Here is a 27,223-nt window from a genome sequence, read left to right as displayed (position 1 = left end):
CTGGTGTCTAATGAAGGCCTCTTTTTAACAGATTTAAGTTCTGGGTGTCTCTTTTTAGAAGTACACTGACCCCATCCATAAGGGGTCACCTTCTATGATCTAACAACTTCCCAAAGGCCCCCAGCAACCCTCTCTTATGGCTTTCATGATTAGCTCTGACTTTACTAAACTGTGTATCAGTATAGGTAAGTTTGAGTTTATCCTAATGGAGTTTGTTAGTTTGTTTAGATACTTGGACATGTGTTTAACAATTTTCATAAATCTGAAGAGTTTTGACTCACTACTTCTTGGAATTTTTTTCATCCTCTCTCTTTCTCCCTCTCTTCTTCTCCTTCCCTTCTGATATATATTATACTGATGTATTAGTATACTGTATACTTCTTCTCTTCTAATATATTACATGCTGATGTTTTAGTGTACTGTATACTCCTTCTCTTGTGATATATTATACTGATGTTTTAGTGTACTGTGTACTCCTCTTGTGATATATTATACTGATGTATTAGTGTACTCCTTTTCTTGTGATATATACTGATGTATTAGTGAACTGTGTACTCCTCTTGTGAAATATTATACTGATGTATTAGTGCACTGTATACTCCTTCTCTTCTGCTATATTATATGCTGATGCACTTGAATTTCTTTGAAGCTCTGTCCACTTCCTTCCTTTTCCTGGTTCTTCAGATTACATCATCTTTAAGGTAAGCTCATTGGTTTTTCTTCTGCCAATTCACAGCTTCTGATGTGCTAGCTTTTAACTTCCTTACTGTTCTTTAGTGATTAATTTTGTGTGTGGGTGTGTGCATATGCCAAGGCATTTTGTCAGAGGATTAACTGCCAGGGTCTGTTCTCTTTCCACAATGTGGCTGAGTGTGGGTCATTAGACTTGGTGGTCAGTGCTGCCTCCTAAGCTAGCTCATCACTTACTGTATTCACGTTGAAACTCCGTTATTATACATTTTAATCTCTTTCTTCTTACTGTATATTTTGTGAGGCATGGTTTTCATACTTTCCCATTCTTCTCTGAATATAATTTCCTTTATTTATTTGAACACACTGTAATGATTACTTTGCATTTTTTTGCCTGCTTAATCCAACATCTGGATTACCAGAAGGCAATTTTTGTTATCTACTTTTCATGTTCTGTTTTTCAAATAGACCGTATGTGTCTTTACACATCTAGTGTTTTGTTGTTGTTGAAAATGGACGTTTTAGATGATATACCACAGTCACTCAGGCAACCATTTCTTCCTTTTGGTGGGCTTGTCCTTGACTGCTTCTTTCCTCAGTGAGTTGGCTAGACTGGGCAGACATTCTCTTTAGAGTGTGTTGCCTCTGACATCGCTCAGCCCCACGGTGCAGACTGTGTGTGCATCCTCTTCTCTCACCAGCTTTACGGTACCCTTGGCTGTCACTTTTCAAGCTCCCAAGAAGCTTCAGGCTGGTCGGACTGAGTACCACACATGGCTACTAATTCCCAGGAACTGCAAGCTGGCTGTTAATGCTTTGTTTGCAAAGATTTGTTTATTATTTTAAATAGTATTTAGGTTTCTGTGTGTGCACATGTGTGTGTGCTTGTGGGTATGTGCATGTGCCCTCAGAGGCCAGAGGCCCTGGATCCCCTGGATCTGGAGTTACAGGTGGTTGTGAGTTGCCTGACATGGGTGGTGGGAACCAAACTCAGGTCCTCTGAAACAGCAGGAAGTGCTCTTTGCCCCAGAGCTACTGCTTTTGACACCACTGCAGGGAATGAACTCTCCACATTTTAGCATGCCTATGTTGATCCCTTTGTTTCGCTGTGGCCTCAAGAGTGCTGTCCTTAGCTCTTCCTCCTGGTCCCCTCTGTTGAACATCAAGTTGGCCACTCTTTTGCTTGCTGCTGTACCGTGGATCTCCTAGCTTCTGTTTGTTGCTAGGATTGCCACTTAGAGGTCCTGGGTATGAACTTCCAAATAACTTCTGCTCCAAATAACTTCCTTAAGGAAGTGGCAAAGTTCTCAGTTCTTAAGGGCTGCCTCTCTCTGCACTGAACCTTGGTAGCATACTAGACCTGTTGGAAAGCAGTGTACACCACGAAAAGAAGGGCCTGAGATACTTGAGCCCTATGAGGTTCCAGAAGAGAAAGTCACAAGGTTAAATTGCCAACAAGTGCCAGATTGTATTAAGGGAAAGAAAGACATGGGAAGAACTTCATGACACATCTGGGTGCCTGCGCTGACACTTTGGGGTTAGTGTTTTGTCTAGTCACCTTCCAGGAGGTCATCCTCGTCAAGGCCTTTGATGATCTTTGATTTGTAGTCTCGGATAAACATGTATTTCAGAAGTCTTCTAAGTTTTTTCTGTTGAAATATAAAGTAAGAAGTTTATAACACATTTTCTTTACTGATAAAAGATTGCTTTAAGATTAAATTTAATAAACTAGTACCTGATGATATTGGGGAAAATAGAACTATCATTAGCTTAATAGTATAAGCAAAGAATGTAGCCCTTCAATAATAGCTAAGATGTAAGTGTTTATAAAGGCGTTTTCCACACACATCCATCCAGACATTCCAGAATCACAAAATAATGCTTTTTTGTATATTTTAGAAAACATCTTAAATTCCTTTTGATGATTTCAATAAATACCATATTGCCTTTGGTAAGCCAAGTGTACTTATGCTTTGGAATTTTGTATATACTCTGAGACAAAAATTATGTAAAATAGATTTATAAACATCTAGACTAGGAGTTTTTAACAACTAATTTTTATATTTAACTTTTGAGATAAGACCTTGTTGTGTAGCCCAGGCCGAACTTGAGCTTGTGATCTTCTTACTTCAGCTTGCCTAGTGCTGAATAACAGGAATGCATCAGCACGCTGGCCGGGGAATCTTCTCACAGGAAAGAAAGCACGGAAAGCATCTCTAAACCAGGACTGTGGGAAACTCTGAGCTGCCTGACTGGTAGGTGTTAATGACGCCCTCTGGGCATCTAGAGGAGGAGGATGCAGTACTTCACTCTGACCATCTAATGATGCCTTGCAGCTTGTTCTGGGCTAACCCTAGATGTATTTTCTCTGGTCACGATCTTCAGGGTTTGGATTCCTAACAGTGGAAACAGTGCATTGTACAAAGCTCTTTACACGAACATCACTCAACATTTTCAATACCCCTGAGGTAGAAACAGATCCCTCTCTCTTTCCCCGAGGGACCCTGAGGCAGACTACAGACTGATGACTGAAGCTCAGCAGGGCCTGAAGTAGAGGATAGCCTCTGAGTCGAATTCTGTCATATACAAGTTCAAGAAAGCCTACCTAACATGCCTGCTGCACAGGAGTCATGAGAGACCAGGGGAGACTGTGTCCCATAATAAGGAAAGCACAGGAGGTGGTATAAACCACCGCTTGGCTACAAACTCCAACTACTAAAAAATAATCACATTGCATCCCACAAGGTCTTGTTTTTCATTTTTTCTCCCTTTTCTCTTTGCTTTCACTACACCCATTATTTTAGTTTTATTCTGTTTAGTATTTTTCCTATATAAGCTACTTTACATTCTTTTTGAAATACTTTAAAATATAAATAAAATTATTTGAGAAAGATGAGAAGACTAACAACTATTCTGTTATAAACATGTTGCTGGTTGTTCAAAATAATCTGGTTAAGAGTCCTGGATACCAGGAAAACACCATCAAATGGCATATATTCCTGAAGTTTCTCTAGTAAAAAATGGCCACCTTCCTAACAAGGGGAAGGAGTGCCAATGTGGACTGCGTGAGCTTCTCTCTCTGTCTGTCAGTAAAGAGGAAATGCTGCTGGGAAGAGCTAAGCGGCCTTATTTTTGGCAGCAGCCTTCAGGAGTTCTGGCCCAGCACTACTGTGGGTGCTGACTGCTCCTCCTTAAGGACCCTCCCAGTACAAAACAAACTGGCAATTCCTACCATCTCTCCTCCTCACTGTCTCCATAGACATGCTTGGAGCCACCATAGTAACTAGACATCCTGTCAGGTTCCCCACCTTTGGTCTGTGCCCTGGAAGGCCTCAGTCACAATCTGTCATAATCTTCCCACACCAACCCTCTTTCCCCATCTAATCATCCAACCTATGAAATTCTCCAAGTCTTATGCTTCAAGCATATCGCACAGACTGCCTCAAGTAGACTCCAAGCTTTTTGATATTGAATGCATTTCTTTTTCTTTAAAAATTCTTTATATTAATAAATGGCCGGTTATTAAGACTGGTAAAGGAGCATAGAATTTATTTAACTAGCTTCTTATGTAAAATTATAACATAAATAGACATACAAATATCAGCTTTAATGTCTTAATATCCAGAGTTTGGAGTTTTTATTAAAAAAATTGAAATGATGGTAGTTTTTAGCTACTTGCACTAATTTGCTTATTTTTAGAAGTCAGTGCAGAGAATAAACTTTGTATTTCCAGTTAAAGGCGATGCTGTGAAAGTCTGAACTCTATGAGTATTAAGATACAAACTGAGAGGAAAAAGAAATGCCTACTCAGAGAGAGCCCAGTCACAGGAGCAGAGCTCAGCTGGTACCCAGGGACACGAAAGAGCTGGCAGTGAAACTTGTCTTCGCAGGTACAGGAGGAGGAAGGGAGAACTGTGCGGCCTTGTCACCAGAGGTGTGCTCGTGCACAAAGCAAACACCTCGGTAGGAAATGCTTTTTGTTGTCTAACTCGGGAAAGCTCAACACCGCTGCAGAGGTTGTGATTCTCATCCGAAAGCTGTAACAAGTCCATCGTTTCCTTACGTAAGTTCAGTTAAGCACACAATGGAATTGTTCTATAGTACCTTATCTTTTCTCATCAAGAACAGAAGATCTTCAGCAGAGATCACCCTTGCTCCCCGCAGCTGAGAGACTTCTGCAGCTTGCTGTAACTACAACAATGGAAATGCAGGAAATTGTCTTAGAAATATAAATTACACACAGTACAATCACAATGTCTCAAGACAGATAAATCTACTACCATAAAGACCCCAGGGAATAATCCAGCAATCACGTTACTGCTTCTTAAAGCAAAACTCCCTGGGCTTTAAGATAGCTAAAAACACAATTAAATTAGCTTGTGAGTCCACCTGTAATAGATACAATAAACAGAAATCCTTGATCTCTTTCATGCAAAAGAAAAATCATATGCAGCTTCCAGAAATACATTAATGCACCTGAAAATAATTTTATGAAATCTTATCCTTCCTCTCCATGTGTGCAATGGTCTCGCTCAGTATCACTAGTTGAATAAGTGTATTATTAATCCGAGCTCCCATGCTGGTATGATGTGAAATAGCCCCATTCAGGACTTCAAGATCAACAAAAACAGAAGCTGTTTCTAATATCCAAAGGGAAAAAAAAGACTTTTCGCTTTGGCAAGTCTTCAGTGGCTAAAGGATTCAGTCCATAAATCATAATACTGGACGGCATTAATTTCTTTCCACACTAATTACACACACACAAAAGTGAACTGTATCTGGGATGCACAGGGCAAACACACCGCCTGAAAGCCAGATCCCTTGAATGTCCATCTGGGCTTTCAGAGCTGCAAAGCCCAGAGTTTTCAGGAATTCAGAAGCCCTAGAAACATAATCTTACTTGAAAATGACCTGGAAAATAAAAGAATGTGAAAAATGATAGTTCTAGTTTTTGGCAAAGGCAAACTCCGTTTCTTATTTTGATTAGTTGGAAGAAACATAAAATAGGTCCATCTGACAAAAATCAAGACGCTGGAGCACATGTGAGAAAAATGTGCCTGTAGATTCTTCCAAATTTGATCCAACCATGCTGATTGCACAAACCCAACTCCCCCCATCTTAAGTATTATAAACATATTTACATATGAAAGCTGCTCTCCCACCCCACCAGATGCCTTTCTTTGATGGAGTAAAGCAACAACACACACTCCTGAGAGCTTCTCTGTAAGTGTCACACTGCCATCTTCACTATTGGAAATTAAATGGTGCATTTGTGCCGAAGGACCTCTGTTTGAATGTTTAAACCATTCTGCTAAGTAAATAAGCTTCAAACCTTCTCTGAATGAGCAGACTATAGAAAGGACTCTCAACTCCTCCTGTGTCGGCTTTCCCACTGGATTTCCTGGATACTGGTAGTTGGTATATAAACAGAATCCTATCTAAATATAGAAATTTAAATTTAACTGTGAACCATTTAAGAAGAAACCTTAGGAGGGGGCTGAAAAGATGATATATCTCCCCTGAAAGAAACTTAACAGTTTTGACCATGAGCACACTTTCTCCCTGAAAACTGTTAGAATGTCAGGGAAATGTTTACACATCAATTTTTCAAATTAAAATATTTCCATCACAGCCTTAGATGCATTCAGTCAGTGTGGAGAATATGAGATACATATCTGTTTTTCTGGACACATACAGAGAGAACCAGAAGACAGCAGATAAATATATTTTTATTTTCTTAGATGAAGAAGTGGTATCTACATCAAAAACTCTACAGACATCAGGAATGACCTTCATGCCATCAAAGGAAAAGGTGAAATATGTGTCTCTAAAAGGTTCCCCAGTAAATTAATGGTTTATTTATATCTATACACAATGCTCTCTATAATACTCTCAAAATGTCAGACTGCAAACGCAATAACCAGAAATGTAATAAAATTACATCAGACAAAAGAGCTCACTATTTTGTATCATTTTTCAAAACTATTTGTTATAATAAGCCAAAACATACATATATATATATATATATATATATATATATATATATATATATACTTTAAAATATATATATTTTTAAAGACATGGTTTCATTATGTAGCCTGGCTGGCTTGCTCTGTAGTCTAGGCTGGCTCTGAACTCAGAAGTCCTTTTGCTTCTGCCTCCTGAGTGCTGGGATTAAAGACGGGCCACTACCACACCCAGCTCACCAAGGGCTTTTCTAACTTCCCCCACCTAAAGGAACACTGTCTACCCCATCGCACACACACTATGAGCATTCCCAGTACCTCTGGCTCTGTCCAGTTACTATGCTCTGGACCTGCCGAGGACTGATGTATTCTGGGCTCCAGAATTACCTCTCCTAAATGCTTACCTCTTCTCTAGAAAAGAAGGAGAGGAATTTAGTAACTAGTTAAAGTAACCCATATAAACACATGTATTACCATGGGCTTACTCTCCTAAAATTTCTATGTCTACCAGCACAAGTAAAACCCACTCTTTGTGAATAGTCTGAAGTACAAGTTGGCACCTTGGCACTTCAGATGCATGGGTGCACAGCTCATGATCACTGCGTCCACATGAACACGAGGGGACTCACATCAGGAATGTTCTTAATGTTTCAGGGTGAAAGAAAGATAATTGTATACTCTTTCTAAATTTTTTTCAATGTATTTTTATCTTTAAATTTTGCATATAAGGGATTAGATGATATTGTGCATTTTGGAACAGGTTTCAGTGTTTCTCTTCCCCATCTCTGCTACTTGTAAGTTCCCGTTATAACTTCTCCATACCCAAGTCTCTTTCCTCTTTTATGTTCCACATGCCCTTGTGCCCACCCTCGTCTTCCTCACCACCTACTTGTTTATTTACCTTCTCTTGGTCACTTTTCTGGTATAAAAGTCAGGTGACCCAAACTCAAAAGACAAAAGCAGCATGTTCTCTCTGATACATAGTTACTGGCCAGCAGCGTGTACATGTATATATGAATAAATGGGTGTTAACAGGAATAAAAGGTAATGTTTTACGTTTATTTATTCATGTGGGATGTGTGTATGAGTGTGGACATACATGCAGAAGTCAGAAGATAACTTGCAGGAGCTGGTTCCCTCCTTCCACCACATGTGTTCCAGAGACCAAACTCAATGTCAGTCTTGGGCACAAGGCCCTTCACATGCTGAGCCATCTCACTGGCCCATGATCGTCTTCTCTTACTAAATAATCTAGACTTTTAGTTTGCAAAAATAAATGGAAGTTAAATTTGTCTAGCAGTAATTGAAATAAGACTATGAAATAAGACTACATCTTTCATTTTTACAAAGAATATTTAATAGTATAAAATATGCTAGAAATTGTGCCATAGACCAATACTTTAAACCTAACGGCTAATTTAATAATCAATTGACTTTTCTTAACTTGGTAAAATTGGTACTCAGGAACTTAGTAAAACATTTTTCAGAAAGACAATATAATTCGACCATGACAATAGTCCAGTCAAGGTGCTTTAGTCTCTTCAGATTAGGACTTTTGTTCAGCAAGGGGTGGTGGTACCTCGTTACAACTATTGCAAAGTTGAGAAAATCCACCTAACATTAAAACTCACTATGTTTATATTTTAAATAGCTCAGAATACTTTATTGGGAGGCTGATCCTATTAAAGGGTACAATGTATCACACATGCCATCTCAAGTGTGTTGTTGATTTGTTTAAGATAGGCTCTCTGTGCATCACTGGCTGCTCCAGCATCCTACTTTGTAGGCAAAGCTGACTTTGAACTTGATCCTCCTGCCTCAGTTTCCTGGGTTTGGGGATTACTGGTATATGCTACATCTAGTTTAATCTTTCATCCTATACGTAAACATTTCGACTTCTCATTATTGCCAATGACACTAACATGGGGGTTTTCTCCCCTTGAGAAATCTTCAGTAGTATCTGAGTGTGCTTCCCTGACCTGCCAGGCCTGGGAATGTGCTTTCTACTCCAGTGTTTATCCGAAGTCAGGCCTTTGGGGATTTTTATTGACTAGTGTCTACATTTCAGTGTTTCCAAATGATTATGGGTCATGGATTTACCAGCTACAGCCATCTTCCTAGTAGTATAGTTATTATATACTGGAACTGTGTCAGGTATAAATATTAAATTCTAGTTAAAATTCTTTCTAAAAAGTTTATGACAGAAAAAGTCAAATGCAGTCTAGGTTTCCTACTGACTGGAGTGAGTACCCATATCGCTTCCAACATTCAAAGTGTTTCTACTAGCAACCACTTCCAACTTTTGCTCTCGTTAGAAAGAAATAGAATCTACTGGGATAAGTTTACAATGCTTTATTTTCGGTTTAACTAGTATAGACGGCCTTACTCTGAGGCTGACGATTTAGTGATCTCCGAGGCTCTGAATTAACCACCATCTTCCTCTCCTTCATATGCTGCCCTTCTGTTGAATGTAAAGCTGGTACTCACTTAGGCAGATAATCAAATTTCTCTTTAGAACTGATTTTCTTGGTTGTCCTTGATGTTAATAATTACCTTGTTCCCCTTTCTTTCCCTGGTTTACTACTATTCTGTGAACCTGCTAGGACCTCATGTAAGACCCGGGTGGCCCTGAACCCCCCCCCCCCCCCCCCCCCCCCCCCAGCACTGCTGGGACCTCATGTAAGACTTTATTCTCACCTCTGCTCTCTCGAACTTCACTCCCTTATCTGGAGAGGACACATTCCTGGAAAGATTCACTTTTACTTTCTGAGCACAGACATAATAATGGCTGTCTTAAAATCCTTGTCCACTAAGTTCAGTGTCTATTATATTTAAGAGGCCATCTTTATTGACTTTTCCCCTTGAGTATGTAACTCATGCTTTTCTGGCATTTTATATTTTTCAGTAATCTGTGATTTTAGCAGATACTGAGATGGACAGGTTCTCAGGACTCTCGACTGTATGTTCCTTAAAAGAATAGCGATCCTTTCATAAGCAGACAGTTAACTCAAACAAACACAAATCACAATGTTCTTCTCTCTCTTGTGGTTAGTTATGGCTGAAAAACACCTGTTAAGTTTTTGAAGAAAGGGTCCTTGGGAAATAAATATTTAAAGATGTGTATGTCTGCAGGTGTGTTTAGATAGGGCTGGCAAGATGACTCCGTGGCTAAGAGCACTTGCGGCCAAACACGACAACGTGAGTTTGACTCCCAGGGTCCCACAAGAGGAAAGAAGAGAACTGACTTCAGCAAGTCATTCTCTGGCCTCCACATGTGCACAACTCCCATCCTCTGGAAGAGCAGAGCTCTTAACTGCTAGACATCTCTCCAACCCCCGGAGAGAGGTTCCATATACATTCCCATGTAAGTCAGAAGCTGGCTCTCCATTTAACTGTCCTACTCTTCATGGAGTCTGTGTATTACATCACTTAGTTCTTAGGACAAATCTAGGAGAGAAGTGTCACAGATAAAACTATGACTTTAAGTAGCCAGGCGGTGGTGGCGCACGCCTTTAATCCCAGCACTCGGGAGGCTGAGGCAGGCAGATCTCTGTGAGTTCAAGGCCAGCCTGGTCTACAGAGGGAGATCCAGGACAGGCACCAAAACTATACAGAAACAAACAAACAAAACAAAACAAAACAAAAACAAAAAAACCAACCAAACAAACAAACAAACAAATAATGACTCTAAGTAATTAAAATATGACATCCAGCCAGATTTACGTGTCAAGATTATTTGTTACAACAGTGGAAACTGCTATTACTAGGCACACTTTGCTTTGCGTAGGAAGAGGCTATACCCACAAAAATATTCACGTGACCTGACTTACAGTGTTCGGTTTATGATTATGCAACTCTGCACAGGTATGAAAGCACTACATAGCCAGCAGAAATTGAACTCAGAGTTTTGATCTTACCCCAGGCTTGCAGTACGTAGCTTGCTGAGCAGCCACAGTCGTCTGTAGCTCTCAGTCACCACCTTCGTCTTAGGAGGACAGTCAATACTATAGCTCTGCCTGCACCAGGCCTGTGTGGTGAAGCCAGTGTGCTCAGTGGACTGTGTGACATCCGTTTTCAGCTAATGACAGTTTTAGAGGACCTGAGTCTATTTCAAGTAGAAAGAGCATCTGGCTAAAGAAAAACAAGTGTCTCAAAACATCCAAGCTAGTGGTGCTCACAGACACAGTCTGAGCACTGAGGAGAAAGGGTCTGAAAAGGATATTTGCTGCTAAACAAAGTTATACTAAAAAACAGAATAACTGACTTAATTTCTCATCACAAGATAGCTTTTTCTTCATTGGTCTTCTGCTCTTAGACCTTTGAAACAAACAAAAAAATGATCTAAATTGATGAAGGATATGCCTAAATTTTTAGAGTTTTATTTTTATTCTTCTTTTCAGAATAGAAAAACAATAAGTCAAACATTGTTAAGTGTTTAACAAAATGATGAAGCTATAATTGTAAGTACCTTGGGATCAGAGGAATTCATATATAAGCATATATGTATAAACACACACATAAATTAAAGGAATAGACAAGCCACAATCCATGTGGGTCCAGGAAGATTTGAAAATTTCCGATCAGCAATGACTATGTATGTATTTATCATATGAAGACAACAGCCTTGACCTAGCTAATCCTTTGGTTGTTCATGTTTAAATGTGAAAGCAAGTGGGCAGGCAGTAACAGCTTTCTCTTATCTTGCAAATGAGGTATTTATAAGAAAAATTTTAGAATTTTTTCAAATGTTAAAATAATAAAGACTATTTCAGTTTGATAATATGTGATGGTACACTCAGTACTAAAACTCAAATGCTCATTACTAAGCTGGATTTCAGTTCAAAACTATGATGCTTAGTGTCAGCTGTCACCTTGACACATCTACATCCCTGAGGAAGGGGGTCTCAGTGAGGAACTGTCAAAGGTTAGGCTGACCTGTTGGCTCACTTGTGAGGGCTTTTCTCATTTGGGTTCACTGAGGTGGTAGACCCACCATGGGCTGGGCCAGACTGAGCACAAGGAGAGAGCAAGCAGAGCACTAGCTCCTGCACTGACTCAGTGCTCTCTGCTCTGAGGACTTCCCACAGAGAGCTTGGTGACCTGGACTAAGAGCCCCAACCTTTCCTCCCCGACGCTGCTGTTGTCAGGCATTTTATCACAGGGACAGCAAATGAAACAAGGACAAATGCTACACCAACTCACCGTCATTAATCAGAAAAAGATTTATCTGGTTCTATGCAAATCAGAGTCTGGCTTGCATGTATCTAAGTGCATCAAACGTGTGCCTCGTGCCTGTGGAGCCTAGAAAAGGACGAGGCTTCAGAAATTTGGGAGCTGCTATGGGACCAAATTTGGATATTCTGCAAGGAGCAAGTGCTCTTAATTGCTGGGACATTTCTGCAGCTTCTGTTATTACTTTAAAAAATTTAACTATTGAAAAATAAAATTAAGTGCATTTAGTTGTTTAAATTAACATATAATAAAGTTGCAATGAGATCAAGCCTATCTTGAATTTATGCAGCATAATTTATAGCTGTTTTTGGGCTACCCCGTAACTGGAAAGTGGTGCACGTTGTAACTGCAATGAAGCAGACTTGATTTCCTTTACATTTCTTAACATTAGCAAACTCTTTTGGTGGCCTATGGTATGTTGCTCACTTCTTGGCACAGGTGCCCCATCTACAATCATTTCTACTCCTACTTCTAAAGTCTTACAGACACAGAGTTGCATTTCTTCAAAGACAAGTATAACAGACAAAGGGCTGTATTTCCTTTTCAGAGCGCTTGCAGATTTTCATAAGACAGTCTGATTTAGTTCACTCTGGAAAGTTCAAGGCAAACACAGGTCTATGTGGTGTTTCAATTAGAATACAATAATGAGCAAATACAATAATGAGCAGCTTACTAAATGGCAAAGTAAAGTGGCATTAAAGAATAATGCCTGGGAAGGAGGAAAGAAATCTCAGACACTGCATTGCTGTTCTTCCGAGTTTTGGCAAATTCTGCTTTATAATTTTGACTCCTTGTTGAGAAAATATACAAAGAAAGTGCCAGTTTTAGCCTTTTAGTTTCAGCTGTTGAGACTCAGCACCAGTTTGAGGTGGGGGCAAGAGCTGCACATTCACTCAGTTCCAGTGTGGCTTCCCGTGCCAGTACAGCATGTCCTGAGGAGCACGGCAGAACACTGAGATGATTCATTTTTACACACACATTTTTACACGGCCTAACTCACTGGGTCATCTCCATGCTACTGCAATGCCCAAATCCATTTCACAGGCACAGGCCTAAGGAGTGTCAAGAACTACTGCTTTAGGAAAATCTTCCAAAACCATCTTGACACTTTTCCTCTCATCAGAGTTTATAAATGCCTGTGACTTGATGGGTTAAGTGAGATAATATCATTCATATAGCAAGCCTCAAATAAATGTCATGTTTATTTAGAAGTTAAAATTGAGATGCTGAGATAGCATAAGAAGTTTCTAACTTTTAGTATTAATAATGACTAAAAACAACTGTTGGATTATTATTGAACATTTTCACTTCCTTTACCATAAACAAAGAATGAAATGCCTCATATGGAGAAATGTGAAAAAAAACCACTTGTACATTCACGTGAGAATTTTTATCATTTTACACACACACACATAAACACACACGGCACAGGCTTGTATCACTGACATCTCTGTCTCACAATGTATAAGTGAGCTATCATCTGAACTTAAAGGGAAAACTATACTGGTCACTGTGATAAAGGAGTAATTATTCTAAGAACTTCTCATGTAAGTCAGGCTTCAGGAATACAGCGCACACCTTAGTGTGCATACAGTCTTGAAGCTCTAGCTTTAGATAGAAAATGTTCTGATCCTAAGGTTTGGCAAGTGGGAACTGAAGACTGATGAGTGCCAATGAGCTTCCAAGAGGCTTTTGCTCTTATTTTTTTTTTTGAAATGAAAGATATATATTTAATATATAAAAGAAAATGCTAAATCTGACATAATTATATTCTTAAAAACATTCCATTTATTTACAGGTGTATAAAAAGGCGAGTTATTGGTCTACTGAGATCATGCTTCTTAGTTAGGGTGGGAGCTTTTTTTCCAGGTTCCTTCAATGTTCTCACTTAAATTCACCTTTCATAGTCATACATGTCATTTTCATAGACCAGTTTCTCCTAATATAAGGTTACCCTAAACTCCTGTATTTATAGGGTATAATTTACGGTTGCTTCTATAATTAGATGTGTGCATCAATAATTAAGAAATTAAGAATCATGAAAGTGAACTTGGCGAGATGCAGATAGAATCAACTGTCACAGTGAAATCTACTTAGCTATGCAAGTGGGACTATCAACCAACCAAATTAACTGTATAAGCAGAGGAGGAAGCACAGGATTAGGTCCTATTTGTAGTACAGACACACTGTTTACCATGATACCCAAATCAGCAGGTGATAGGTAATTACTTCAGGACTCTACCCAATAGATCCAGATGATTTGAAAGCCAAAGACAGTTGTAAAATGGCATCACAGCACTGTAGTTCCTACTGAATGAGAGATTGGTCTCTGCTTTCCACCTGCCCTTTGTTCTCAGCTTTTGATGGAGAGATGTTATTTGTATATGCTTCCTTTTTAGTCCTTCAGAGAAGGCAGCTCTTATGCAAATTCCATATCCAAAGACTGCTTAGATAGGAAAAGTGATATGTGTTGTATATATTTCATCATATTACATGCAGTGTATGTAAAGCTATGAAAAGGCAGGTTTCGGATGCCAGCCATGCTTCATCATTTAGGATATTAAGGAGGGCTCCAGGGCATGAAAACAGTTCAGTAACAGAATGCTCTGATCACTGAAAAGATCAAAGGCAATAATGTAGTTTGAGCAAAGGATGCAAGATGTTGCTTAGCAATGGCCCCCTGTTAGCTGGGTTAGGCAGAAGCAGCGATGTACACAAGAAAGGGGAAGAAATTACACTGATAATATGGTAGTTGAGAAAATGTTTCACTCTGGGTAATGAAAACCAAAATGGGGATATTGTTCTAAGATTCATTCAAATAGGATATAATGATAAGTCCACCCAAAAGTATTCACACCATCAGACAGAAGATAGGATTCCCTCTGCCTTCAATGATAGAAGTGAGGGGTCCCATCCCTCTAGGATTTCTCTCTTTCAACCTTCAAGCTCTGGTGCTACTGGCGTGGCTTGAAAGACTTCAACCAGCTCAGCACAATCAGTCCACAGTGGAAGGATCTCTCCACCAGCAGAAAGCTTCCCCTCCAGCATGGAACACCTCATCGCCTCCTATGACAGTGAAGTAAACCTCCACTTAAGCAGCAGGAAAAAGGGACAGAGAGAACTGATGGTTGTGAGGCAGATGCAGGGGACACACACAGGAAAGCTGGCATGAAAGGGATGTCCATGTCTCACTCTGGGTCCTCTGTGCATGGGACAATGCCATGGAGACTATGCTGACTTACCAAGACAAACTAAGCAACCCAGGGCCTGTTTCATTTCAGGGGCATTAAAATAAGTGAGTAAAAAAAAAATGTAGAGAGAAAAGAAAATGCCTAAAACTTTACAGTGAACCAACACAGCTTACTTCTTTTCCTGGATCACCAGGAAGTGAGCTGACAGGGGGCCAATCTTCAAATATAGTCACATGGATGGGGCTAACATGAAACAGGTAAGCATGAGGCTAAAAGGCAACACTGGTCTCTGGTTTGTTCACTTACTCTAGAGTTATTGAACACCAGAACAGAGGTCAGGGGGCTGTGAAGTGAAAAATTATGGTAATTAGAAGCAAAGCAAAGGAAGCAAGCAAATGCATGACTCAACAAGAAAATTAAGGGAAAATGGAAATCCAAACACACTCTCTAACCCTCACAGAGTTTAAGGCTGATCACTTTTAGTGATGGCCTACAATACATAGTGGCAGAGACTATAATGAAAAGCACACTCTAAAATAAGCTAGTTGAATGAGCTTGTGCTAGAAATCAAGGCACTTAGAGTGGACAGCCAGAACTTACACATTGTGTGGAGGGATGCATCAGGCTCACAGAGCTGCAATGTTACTCAAGAGAGACAGAGGCTTTATCGAGGCGACTGATACTAAGAATCCCAAAGATGCTGTTGTAGACTACCTAAAATGTCCTCAGGAACTATCCTGCTTATTCCAAGTTAATGCTGTGAGACCAGCTGATGTGTTTCTGCCCCAGGAGCAAACCAAACTGGGTCTCCTGGGCTTTAATCGGGATTTGAAGAAAATCTCAAGTGTCAAATTTTATCTGGATGAATTCCAATTGATCTATGTGTGTCTAGGGCATCATTGTGGCTGACTCCATAAAGGACTTTACTTGCGTATTTATCAGTGTGTTTATCAGTCAGAGCTCGGGAGGAAACTAGACAGCACAGTGGAGATCACTGGCAAATAACTGACCAGAGGGACTCGAAGTCTGCAAAGAAGGGCAGAGAAGCTGCTGTGGCCGCCTAGCCCTGCCCACCATACTCTTCACAGGTCTAATAACAGCAGGAAACCAAGGCTTGGAGGGGTAAGGGGAAGACAGTAGTCACCTGAGCTCGGAGGTCAGGATAGTCACCTGACAGGGGTACAACCAACCTTGACCAGGTATTCATTTACTCTCAGATCTCCCCTGGTTACTCTTCTATGTCAAAGTCAGTCAGAGGCAGAAGGCAAGAGGGATTACTAGGAGGAACTTGCTAGAATGAAAGGTGAGGAGAGGATAGAGGGAGGAGCTGAACACATCCAGAATCACAGGACTCTTTAAGACTACTATCCCCCTCCCAATACCTAAAGTAGAATGCTTTTTGTCCCCTTTAAAAATTATTTCTGTTGAGAGAATTTAAAAATAGAAATGGGTGGGAAGTGTCCACTACCAAATAAACAATGTGGTCCAGTGATGAAAACTGTAATTCCAGATTCCAAGTTAATTTAAGAAAGGGCAGCACCAATAACAAGTAACAAGAATAAACTAGGACTTGCTGAGTACACTATAGAATGCCTGACATATTTTAGATATTTTCTTTCTGTGTGTGTGTGTGTGTGTGTGTGTGTGTGTGTGTGTGTGTGTGTTCACGTGTGGATGGATGCATATGTGTACATGTGAAAGCCTATGGGTGACATCAAGGGCTATGGAGATAACTGTACATGTTAAGTTTTTTGTTTGTTTGTTTGTTTTTGTGCAACTATAGGACTAAGTTTGGATCACCAGTACCCAGTTAAACCCAGGCACAATGCATCCTGTAATCCCAGCATGGAGGGGGGCAGGGGGCAAGTTGTGAAGACAGGACTCCTGAGACTTCTTGGTCAGTCCACGTGGGGAGCTCAGGTTCAGTGAAAGGCTCTGGCTCAACAGATAAGGCAGAGAGACAGTGACAGAGAGAAAAACATTCAACATCCACCTCTGCCACATGTGAATGCATGGCCACACTGCAAGCATGCGAACACACACACACACACACACACACACACACATGCATAATTATTCATGGCATAAAAAACAAAATTTCTTTGATGAAGACCTAAAGACCGAGTTGGAAATGCATTAAATTACAGCTCCCTGGTGTCTGCACTTTTCATGGAACTGATCTTTAAATAATCAAATAGCTATTAAAATCTCTATTTCCAAAGTATCATTTCACCTACGCTAGATTTAACTAGATTTAACTCTTAGATGTTTCTAGAGAACACCAGGCTTCCATTTTTTAAAGTGTAATTTTTAACTTAATGTTCCTTGCCTAGGCCACTGACATGAAAGGGCTGCTTCACATCTCTCTGGGGTGGAGAAAAAGGTCCCATTTAAACCCTGAGAAGGCAGAAGACAAAATAAGCAAGTCTGATGAACAGAACTTTCTCTTTATTGCTTCTGAAAAGTTATGAAATAAAATCTATTATTTAATTACACTGGATCAGAAAGCAGAAAGGCAAGATGCACTGAAGGGGCAGTCCTTCCCTAAGAAGAAAGTGTCCCGTGTCCTCAGTAGATTGTGCAAACATTGCAAATCTACTTAATTAAGGTATGAACTGTTTTAAATAAAAAGTAACAAAGTAATACAATGCTAAATTTAAAGAAGGGAATTAAAATTATTTTACTATGGTGTTTTTGACCTAAAATTGTTCCCATTAGCTTATTATTATTATTATTATTGTTTCCATATATCTCTGTACTATGCATAGCTAAAACCACATTATTAGGCAGTGGGAAACCTGTCTCAAAAAATAAGGGAAAGAGCAAGTGAAGAAGACAGCCAACTCCAATGTCTGCCCTTAACATACATGTGACTGCATGCCTGTGCACACACATGTACACATACATGAACACACAGAATGAAAGCCTTTATTCATATTTCGATAGGTTCTGCTCAGAGTAGCTGTCCCCAACTCTGGGAAAGATAGAGCAGGCTCCAATCTCCTTTCTTTCATCTAACTATGCAAAATTACCTTAGCTACAGTAAATACAAGCAACATTCTTTTTTTTTTTTTTTTTTTGGTTTTTCGAGACAAGGTTTCTCTGTGTAGCTTTGCGCCTTTCCTGGAACTCGCTTTGGAGACTAGGCTGGCCTCGAACTCACAGAGATCCGCCTGGCTCTGCCTCCCAAGTGCTGGGATTAAAGGCGTGCGCCACCACCGCCCGGCCACAAGCAACATTCTTAATGGCAGAGAATGGCACAGTCTATTTATTCATCTTTTATGTCCCTGTCCAAATCTGTGTCATCATCTCTTATTCTTCTCATCTAACAATTTTCCTTGCTATGGGTCCAAAGCTCACCCTTGGAACTTGCTGTCCTATGAGTCTAGAATAATTTTTCCAAAATTGTCATGCTAACTTAAACCAACTTTTAACACATAACACAGGCCTCACTGACATCTTCCCAAACCCCTAGCTCTCAGAAGGCCCAGAACACTTTGTTTGTTTGTTTGCCCAGACTGGAATCAAACTCAGAGTCTTTTTGTCTCAACTTCCCCAATGCTGGCATTATATGTGCACACCAGCACTCGCAGCTCCCCAGAGCGTGACTGAGTAAAGACGATGGCGCAAGACTTTAAAGGTGGATTTCCTTTCCTAGCTCTGTCACTTACCTGCTAAATTACCTGCAGTCGGACTCAGAGGCGTCCTGTCATTCATAGTAGAATCCAGCATTGGAGTCGTCACTCAGTGTAGTATTCACTAACTCAATGAGTGACTGTGCCTAGACTATACTAAGAACTTAAACATGGCCTGGTAAACCTTCTAACATCTTCTTAATAAGAAGAGCATGAGATTGAAATAGCTTGATCTGGACTCAGGGTTAGTAAAGGAGAGAATTCAGAGAAAAATCCTGGCCTGGCTTCAGAGTAGGTAAGCACATCCTGTCAGTTGGAGAATACTATCTTAGACTAGGTTCATTGGTCTTAGGCTCTTGCATAGCATTGTCTCCAGTTTGGAAATAGAACCATTGTTTTCTGGCCAAATAAAGACTCATTCTTAAAACATGCAAACTGGGGTTTCAGTTTTAAAATAAATAATAATTTTAGTATTTCAAATTGCCACTGATGCACTTCTCCAGGGTTTTATAATCGTATAAACACAGTTTGATTACTCCGAGACAGCGGCTCTCAATTTCACATTATGGATTAGTTTTTGAGAGAAAAAATGAGTACTACCAACTGTACCTATACCACCATGCCAGTGGAAAGAGACCTCACCATTATTCACAGGAAGAATGGCGTCTGAGAAAACACTTTAGAATGTCATAAGTAAATTATTAATCCATGCTATAAAACAGACTACAGACATGGGCATATTGTAAACCCTAGAATTGTAAGAAGCCAGCTGGCAGACCACCCAGAGACTCCTGGGAGACCATCTGTGGTCTGTGGGGACCACACTCTGGGAGTCACTATTAGAAGAAATGAAACTGCTTCCTCCTCAGGAACTCAGGAACTTGGTTTTTTTTGGGGGGGTGGGTAAGAGGAGGGAGGGGGTTGGATCCTTTCTGAAGCCAAAAATATCAAAGTATTAAGCCCTCCAAATTCTTCTAAAACACTGTCATAACCCCAAAAGTACCTTGTTCAGAGGGAGTCATGTACTGGTACTTAATGAGGCTGAGAACATCTAACACATATGACTATACACACATGTACATGACATATACACATAAACACAATGCTTAGGTTTCCCTATTTCACTGTTGAAATTCCAACTGTTCCCTTGTTCTCCATTAAGAGTTTGCCTGAAATAATGTCACTACACCTAAAGTCAGTATGCAAAAAATAAACAAAACCAAACCAATGTGTTTTTTAAATCAGTCTATCTAAACAGCCATATTCTTTGCGTCTACACTGCTGTTATTACTAAGGGATTGTTGCAACTACTTTTTCAGCCAATTTATGAGCCTCAGAAAAAGAGCAGCATGGATACTTTACAGTAAAATATCCAACTGCTTACTGGATGGCAGCTATGTGCCAGGAAACCAAACATGCTACAATATCGAGAAAATCCTTGAAAGAGAAGGACAGAAGCACAGGGCCTTCAGAAGTCAATTCAAGGAAGTATGGGAACTCAGTAAAAAGGATTTAAATTGGCATTCCCAATTACTAAGGGAAAACTCTACTTAATAAATGTTAAAACACTAGATGGAAACACCAGTGTGGTGGAATCCATCTCAATTCAACAGAAATTGCCCAAAAAAAGTGTTCTGGAATTCATAGAGTTCTGCCCCAGCTTCCTTCCCGTTGCCGTGATGAAACACAGACAAAAGCAACTTCAGGGGCAGGGGCAGGGGCAGACGGGCCTATTTCAGATCGCAGTTCCAGGGACAGTCTGTTGCTGTAGGAAGTCAGAGCCGCAGGAACCTGAAGCAGCCAGTCAGATGACATCCAAAACCAAGAGCAGACGGCAGTGTACGAATGCATGCATGTTTACACTCAGCTGGGCTCTGATCTGCTCTTATACAGCTCGGGATTCACTGCCCAGGGAATGGCACCACTCACAGGGGGCGAGTCGTCCCACATTAATGAACATAAGATCATTTCTAATAGACATTCCCACAGTTCCTCACTGTGACTCTCTCCTAGATGATTCTAGATTGTGTCAAGCTGACACTTACAATTGATATGGAATCACTCTCATGATGCAGTATTAAATATGAAAAAAGGAACTAAAGTATATACAAAGAACACTATCCTTGTGTATAAATTTATACAAATAAGTACTTACAGATATACATATGTACATATATACATGAATAAATAAGATGTATATATGTGTGTGTATACAAATATACAATTATATATTTGTAAGTATACACACAGATACAGGGTTAATTTTCATAGTTATGTGGTTGGATTTGGAGTCACTTTGGAGAACCTTTGGGCATGCCCTAAGGTTGCTTCTAAAGAGGTTTAACTGAAGAGGTGGGTGGCGTCATCCTATGGGCTGGGAGCCCAGAAAGGAAACTGGAACAGGAGAAACTGGAACTGCCTACTATCTGCATTCACCTTTCCTTTTGCCTCAAACTCCCATTGCCACGCTGTCCCTTTCGTGATGGACCGTCTGTCCACTCTTATGCTGCTTCCTGTCAGGGAAGTCACACAGCAGAGAACCAACACACACATACAGACACTTGCAAAGAATGGGATTTCCCCAAGAATACCTTTTAATGGGCTTTGATTGCTATTAATAAACACATAACAGTGGCACAGGATTCTATGGTAACAGTAGTTTACAAGAAAATGCAGAAGTCATTTTTACGACACTTGCATCATCTTCCCAACAACAACTATTTCCAGTCTTTTCTCCCTGTTCCGGCACTGTAATGGAGAATAGCAACAACACACCCAAGAACACTATTTGGCCTGAAAATGGAAATCCTAACATTTCCATAAACCTAGAGGACTTCATGTTAAGGGAAGTAAGCTAGACAAGGTAATATTGTATGTTTTCCCTCATATTCGGTATAAAAATCTTGAAATCATATGGTATTTATTGGAAGCTAGGGGATGGGGGAACTTAGGAAGATATTGGCCAAGAGCTATAAAATGTCAGTTAGCCCTAAAGGTGCCTTTGCTCTCTGAAGTTCTTATATTATAGGATTGAGAACGACGTTCTCTGCCTTACCTGCCTGCCCACTGTCTTTGCTGCCCACTGGTAGTGGGTCCCGACCTACCACAGTGAGGCCAATTCAGGACTTGAGTCAGCCTCTAGTAAGGGCAGAGGCATGACTACAGTCCAGAGACACTGGACTCTACAAGTGCCTTCACTGTGCACTGCTCAATGCAGACGGAACATCACAAATACAAACAGGTAAAAACAGCCCCTTCAAACTTTATTCTGCACTACATTTAACTCCGGAATGCAGCAGTTTTCCCAACTGTACAGCCTCTGAGTTAGAAACGCCGATACTATGCTCTTGAAGCAGTTAAACAATTCAAATGAATAACTATATAATGTAGAAAATACAACTGTTGATGAAATAGGAACAAAAACTAATAACCACAGTAAGTACATCTGACAGGAAAAGATATTTGACACTTACGTCTTTTAGGCAGTGACTTTCTGTGAAAGAGAAATTATACATGTACCTCATTTGCTTGAAACATTCAAACAAACTGGTTCAATCAGAGCACATCTTGAGTTCCACCCCAGAGTCATGCCTGTCTTTTCAGCACTGGCCTTGACAACCACAGCTTCCCACAGGAAAACAACCTCTAGCACTACTTGCCAGACACTCCATACTTATGGGTTAACAAGCACTGTCACGCAGAGAGGGGGTGGGGAGGGAATACTTTCATTAGAAGTATCTGTAATTGTATCCACAAGATCATCATGAGTCATGAACATTTTTCCAAAAATATTTCACATAATAATACACAAATATAAATAAGCTAATAAAATACTAAAAAGTAGAATAAAAACGCAACTTGGTTTTCCATTAAGGAAATTTTCATTTTTGTGCAAAGAGTGGGCAAGCACAATAATAATTTGAACTCATAAACCTAACAGACTAATGCACGAATGGTCTCAGGCTGTTGGACAGTTAAGTAATAGGACGGCATGTATGTGCTACAAGTGAGGAGCAAAAGGAACAGGAGGGTGGAAGCCCAAGGAAAACCTGTTCTAACTGCTTCAACTGTCTGAGATGTGGTATGACGCTCTTCTCCAAATTGAAACAGTCCATGCTGGAGAGAGTGTATATAAGATTCAGAATGTAAGCAACTCATAAGTCTCATGCTGTACTGGGTTCTTTCATGACACAGCTGCTTCTATGCCATCCATGAACTTAAAGTACCCCAGTGCCCCACCCCCCAACACCCATCGGCTCACTTAGCTGGAGTTTGGTGGAATCCTACTCTGATCTGTTGTGAGTTGACGAACACACACTGGTTAACATCTCCCCAGGAAAACTCATAAAGCATGCAGAAACAAAGCTTTGAGTATAAGGTTATGAAAGTAGATAGAAGTTTAAACAAAAAAGGAAAACACATATTATCCAGGATAAGAGGAAAGTGAATGACACAGGGAAACAAATGTCAGCATCTCCCCGCACAGGGTAGCAACCCTTTCAAAGCTATTGTCAGGAACAGGTGAGAGCACTCCACCCTGCTCTAGCAGCAGTGAGCCCTTAGTGCGGACTGAGAGCTGGCGAGAGCTGAGTTTCCCTAGCACTGGACTCTGCCAGGTGAACTAAAGACAGATGCAGGGCACTGATACTAATTACTGACCACAGAATCTAAACCTAAGTGAGGGATGCCGGTGTGTGTGTGTGTGTGTGTGTGTGTGTGTGTGTGTGTGTGTGTGTGTGTGTGTGTGTGTGACAGGAGAAGTATGTGAGCCTACACTACTGTCAACTACATAGGTCTAGCATATAATTACGGAACTGACTGAGGAAGCAAGACAGGGGTAGTGACAGGGTACGAAGACAGGAAATGAGAACTATGCCATTCAGAGTACCGACAAGGTCCGTGCACGGCCACCCAAATGACCAAGAATTATTACAGCACGATGATAGTCAGGTGGAAAGTTAGCCTGGTCTTAAGACCTTCTGAGAAAGTCCCAGTAATGACTTAGGCCTTCCCATCTCTGCAATGATATGTTTAGCTGCAACAGGGATCTGAACAAAGAGTCATTTTGTAGATTGTAAGAGGAGACTTAAAATACAATGGGCTATTAATTAATGGGGTAGAAACATAATGACATTAGGTAGTTATAGATTGTTAAAAGCATAAATATGCCTTTAAAATAAGATTGGCATGGCCATTTTTGTGATAATACTTAATTCATTAATTTAATATTAACATGTAATTTTTATCATCAGGTAAAAAAGAAAAAGACAGTCATACCAAGTTTCATGGAAAGGTTTTGGAGAAATGTGCTGAATACAAATTTCAAATTACAACACAGGTATCTTAAAAATATCTTTGGAAAGTTCAATCATACAAAACGAATTATGGGTAATGTGTATTTTTCAGTGGATGGCGATAGTCAATATAATTAAACAGCTTTGACTCAGACACTTTTATGTAACCCAATTTCAATTTGCAAACACATTTTCTACATAAATACAGCTCTTAGAGTGCTGCATTATTACTAACAGACATTATCTTAATTTACTAGTCATGAGAAGTAAAATCTTCAAATCTTGAATGTGTCCTGGATGCTACAACAGAGGCTGGGAATGCAAAGATGACTAAATGAGACCCTTATCTTTGTGTAGACTAGTTTCATGTTTAAGACAAGATAAGAAAAGTGGGGTAAGGAACGGAGTAGGAAGGCTAGTTCAGAAACCATCAGCAAGGCGAAAGGGAAGAAAATGGCTGTGTGGTGTATGTACGAGAGGTGCAAGTCTGCAACTGAATTCTCTACAGTTTGCACTTACTCGATGACCTGAATTTCTGAACAACGGCTGCTGAAGCCAGACTGGCACACCTGCCCACAAGTAACTTCTACAATTCACTAAACTTTGTGACCTTCATCATACAAACCGAGGAAACTGCCAAAGCACAACTGTAACAAGTCTTTTCCCGATCTTCCTCATCTCCAGCATAAGGCAGTGTCTACCTTGTGGTTAGGAGAGGACTGACTGACTGTGGTAATGTCTGTGAGGCACTTCCAGTGCTGTCAGAGCCGGGCAGCAGAGATGCCCAGTGGTTAAGAGCACTTGCTGCTTTTGCAGAGGACCTGCATTTGGTTCCCAGCACCCATGCTAGTCACTCAAACCACCTATAACCTCAGCTCTCCCAGGTACCCCACACACGTATGCACACTCACACATATGCAGACATACTTTCACATAAGGAAAAAGAAAAGATCAAGAAAAGAACTCAGACATGTTAGTTACAGCATTAGAAGGTAAGGTCCATGAAGGTGACAATTTTTGTTTCATATCCAGGAAGCATTGCCAGCACCTAGAACAGTGTTTGGTACTCATTGTTTAATGTGTGAATGGGTAGATAAATAAACATCAAGTGCTGTTATTAATACTAAAAACAACCAATGACACTTACATAGATGTGGATGCTAAGAGATGTGTACAGTCCTTAGAAGTCTCAAAGTTTAGACTTGCATTAAAAAAAACCTCTGCTTTGTTAATACTTGCCAATACCAAATGCAGGGGCTTTTCTTTCACATTAATTCTCCAGCCTTCTGGGTACCAAGTGGGTGTCCAGCGAGGTAACTCAATTCTGACTGATTACTTGGATCTAGCTCAAACCCCATACAAGGTGTATGGGGATCAGCAACAACTATCAGGAGCTGGTTTTCCTCCTCCATGTGAGGAGTCCCAGAGATGGCAGTCAGGTCATCAGAGTAAATTAAGGGTGTCTTTACCTGCTGAGCCATCTCTCGAGCCAAGCCTCCAGTCTTCTTACTGGACTCTCAGCAGTGAGAAGGCTAAGCTCCTGCCACCACAGCATCCGATGTTTGTCATACACACTGTCCTCTATTTCATCCCTACAGAGAACTACTCACAGCCCAGTGCCTTTCTGTGGTCCAGTGCTCTTTGAGAGCACTGTGTGCCTGATGAGCCCAGGAAGCTTCCCTGTGTCCTTCATTATTGCCTGAATAATCAGTATGCCCTCCCTGAACTAACCCGGCTAGTGAGTGAAGATACACTTATGATTTTTCTCATTTCTGCTTTACACATTAATAAACCTGTAGGCCTGTCCCCCTCTTTAATCATCTTTATTAGTTAATTTCAGGAGACCTTCAGAGGACAGAGGGAACTCCCTTCATCCCAGTAGCCCCCTTCCCCATGTTCACTAACAAGGGAGTTCTCCCTCGACCCCCGGTCCCCAGTAAGGGTTTGCATACAGGTTTCTCTGTAGATATGACTAAGTTACTGGGGATTTAGTTCATCCCCAAAGAGCCCACTCTTTTCCAACCCCTGGGTCTAGTGCAGCACGCGTACAAGAATCAGCACTGCAAATCACTCACTCACTGCAGACTCAGAAAGGAGTTTTAAAACAAGGCTTTACAGTGTGAAAACTAGGAGGATGGAGGTCCATGACATTCTTCTTTGTCTCACTCCAAATGATACTAATATCTCCTAATACTAAAACAAAAATTATTGAAAAAAAAAACATTTCAGACTTATGGAAGGCTAACTAAAGGCACAGGGTAAGCTGAAAAGCATTTATCCAAGAACAAAGACCAGACCAGGGTCAACAACAGCAGAGCATTCCATATGCTAATTTAGGAAGCCACCAAGCCCCTCTCCTACTATTACCTAAGTACATGACATCATACTGCTGCTCTTTTTTTATTAAGAAATTTTTTTTCATTCACTTTACACACCAATCAGAGATCCCCCTCTTCCCTCCTCCCACCTCACCCCCAGGCTCCCCTTCCCAACCTACCCTGCGCTCTCCCCCATAAGAAGGCAAGGCCTCCCATGAGGAGGCTTCCCTCCAATTGCTGATGGAAGGAGATGCAGAGATCCAAGGCCAAACACCAGGCAGAGCTACAGGAGTCCAGTCAAAGAGAGAGAAGAGGGATTCTATGAGCAAGTACATCAGGATCATGATGGGGAAAACTGCAGAGACAACCAAACCAAACTAGTGGGAACTCATGAAAGTTGGATCAATGTCTGTGGAGCCTGCATGGGTCTGGACTAGGCCCTCTGCATGGCAAAACAGTTGTGTAGCTTGATCTGCTTGGGGAGGCCCCAAGCGATAGGATCAGAATCCATCCCTGGATCATGAGCGTTTTTTTTTTGGAGCCCAATACTGCTGCTCTTAGTAAAAGTTTTGTTACGGAGCTTATGGAAAAGCCTGCTCATGGGGCACTATCAGAAACAGTAGCAATAGGTGTAAAGGAATCAAAGCATTATAGCTCTTTCTGCTGCAAAACACGGCAAGAACGGTCTCCCACAAACACCACCAAACCACAACAGCAACAAAACCAAAACTTCAAAGCAGCGGTCTATAGAGTTCAGGACAAGTTACCCGCGAATATGGCGTTAGAAACTAAGAAAGTGGAGAATGGAAACGTCCACTCTCACCTCCCTCTCCTTCCCTGAAGCAGGCCATCAACCCTAAACATGCCAGTCAGACTCTGATCTCCCCCATCTTCTCC

General features: G+C 40.7%; 1 protein-coding gene across 6 annotated transcripts in view; it reads right to left on the bottom strand.

The window, feature by feature from the left end:
• The window catches only part of Supt3h (SPT3 homolog, SAGA and STAGA complex component), a 355,460-nt gene that overhangs the window by 117,533 nt on the left and 210,704 nt on the right, over positions 1-27,223 (bottom strand). For all 6 annotated transcript variants that reach the window (XR_008219946.1, XM_052745407.1, XM_052745406.1 and 3 more), the window contains 2 exons: positions 4,795-4,881; positions 2,249-2,339 (listed from right to left, as the gene is read on the bottom strand). Coding sequence is in view for 5 of the 6 variants with exons in the window: in XM_052745407.1 (XP_052601367.1) it covers positions 2,249-2,339; positions 4,795-4,881 (178 nt within the window). In the remaining variant the exon portion in view is untranslated. The remainder of the gene's footprint in view (positions 1-2,248; positions 2,340-4,794; positions 4,882-27,223) is intronic.

The sequence above is a fragment of the Peromyscus californicus genome, unplaced genomic scaffold (genome assembly GCF_007827085.1).
Source record: "Peromyscus californicus insignis strain IS unplaced genomic scaffold, ASM782708v3 Scaffold_19__1_contigs__length_69161282, whole genome shotgun sequence".
NCBI classification, from domain to species: domain Eukaryota; kingdom Metazoa; phylum Chordata; class Mammalia; order Rodentia; family Cricetidae; genus Peromyscus; species Peromyscus californicus.
Note: the sequence above shows the minus strand (reverse complement) of the source record. Positions and strands in the feature narration are given on the sequence as shown.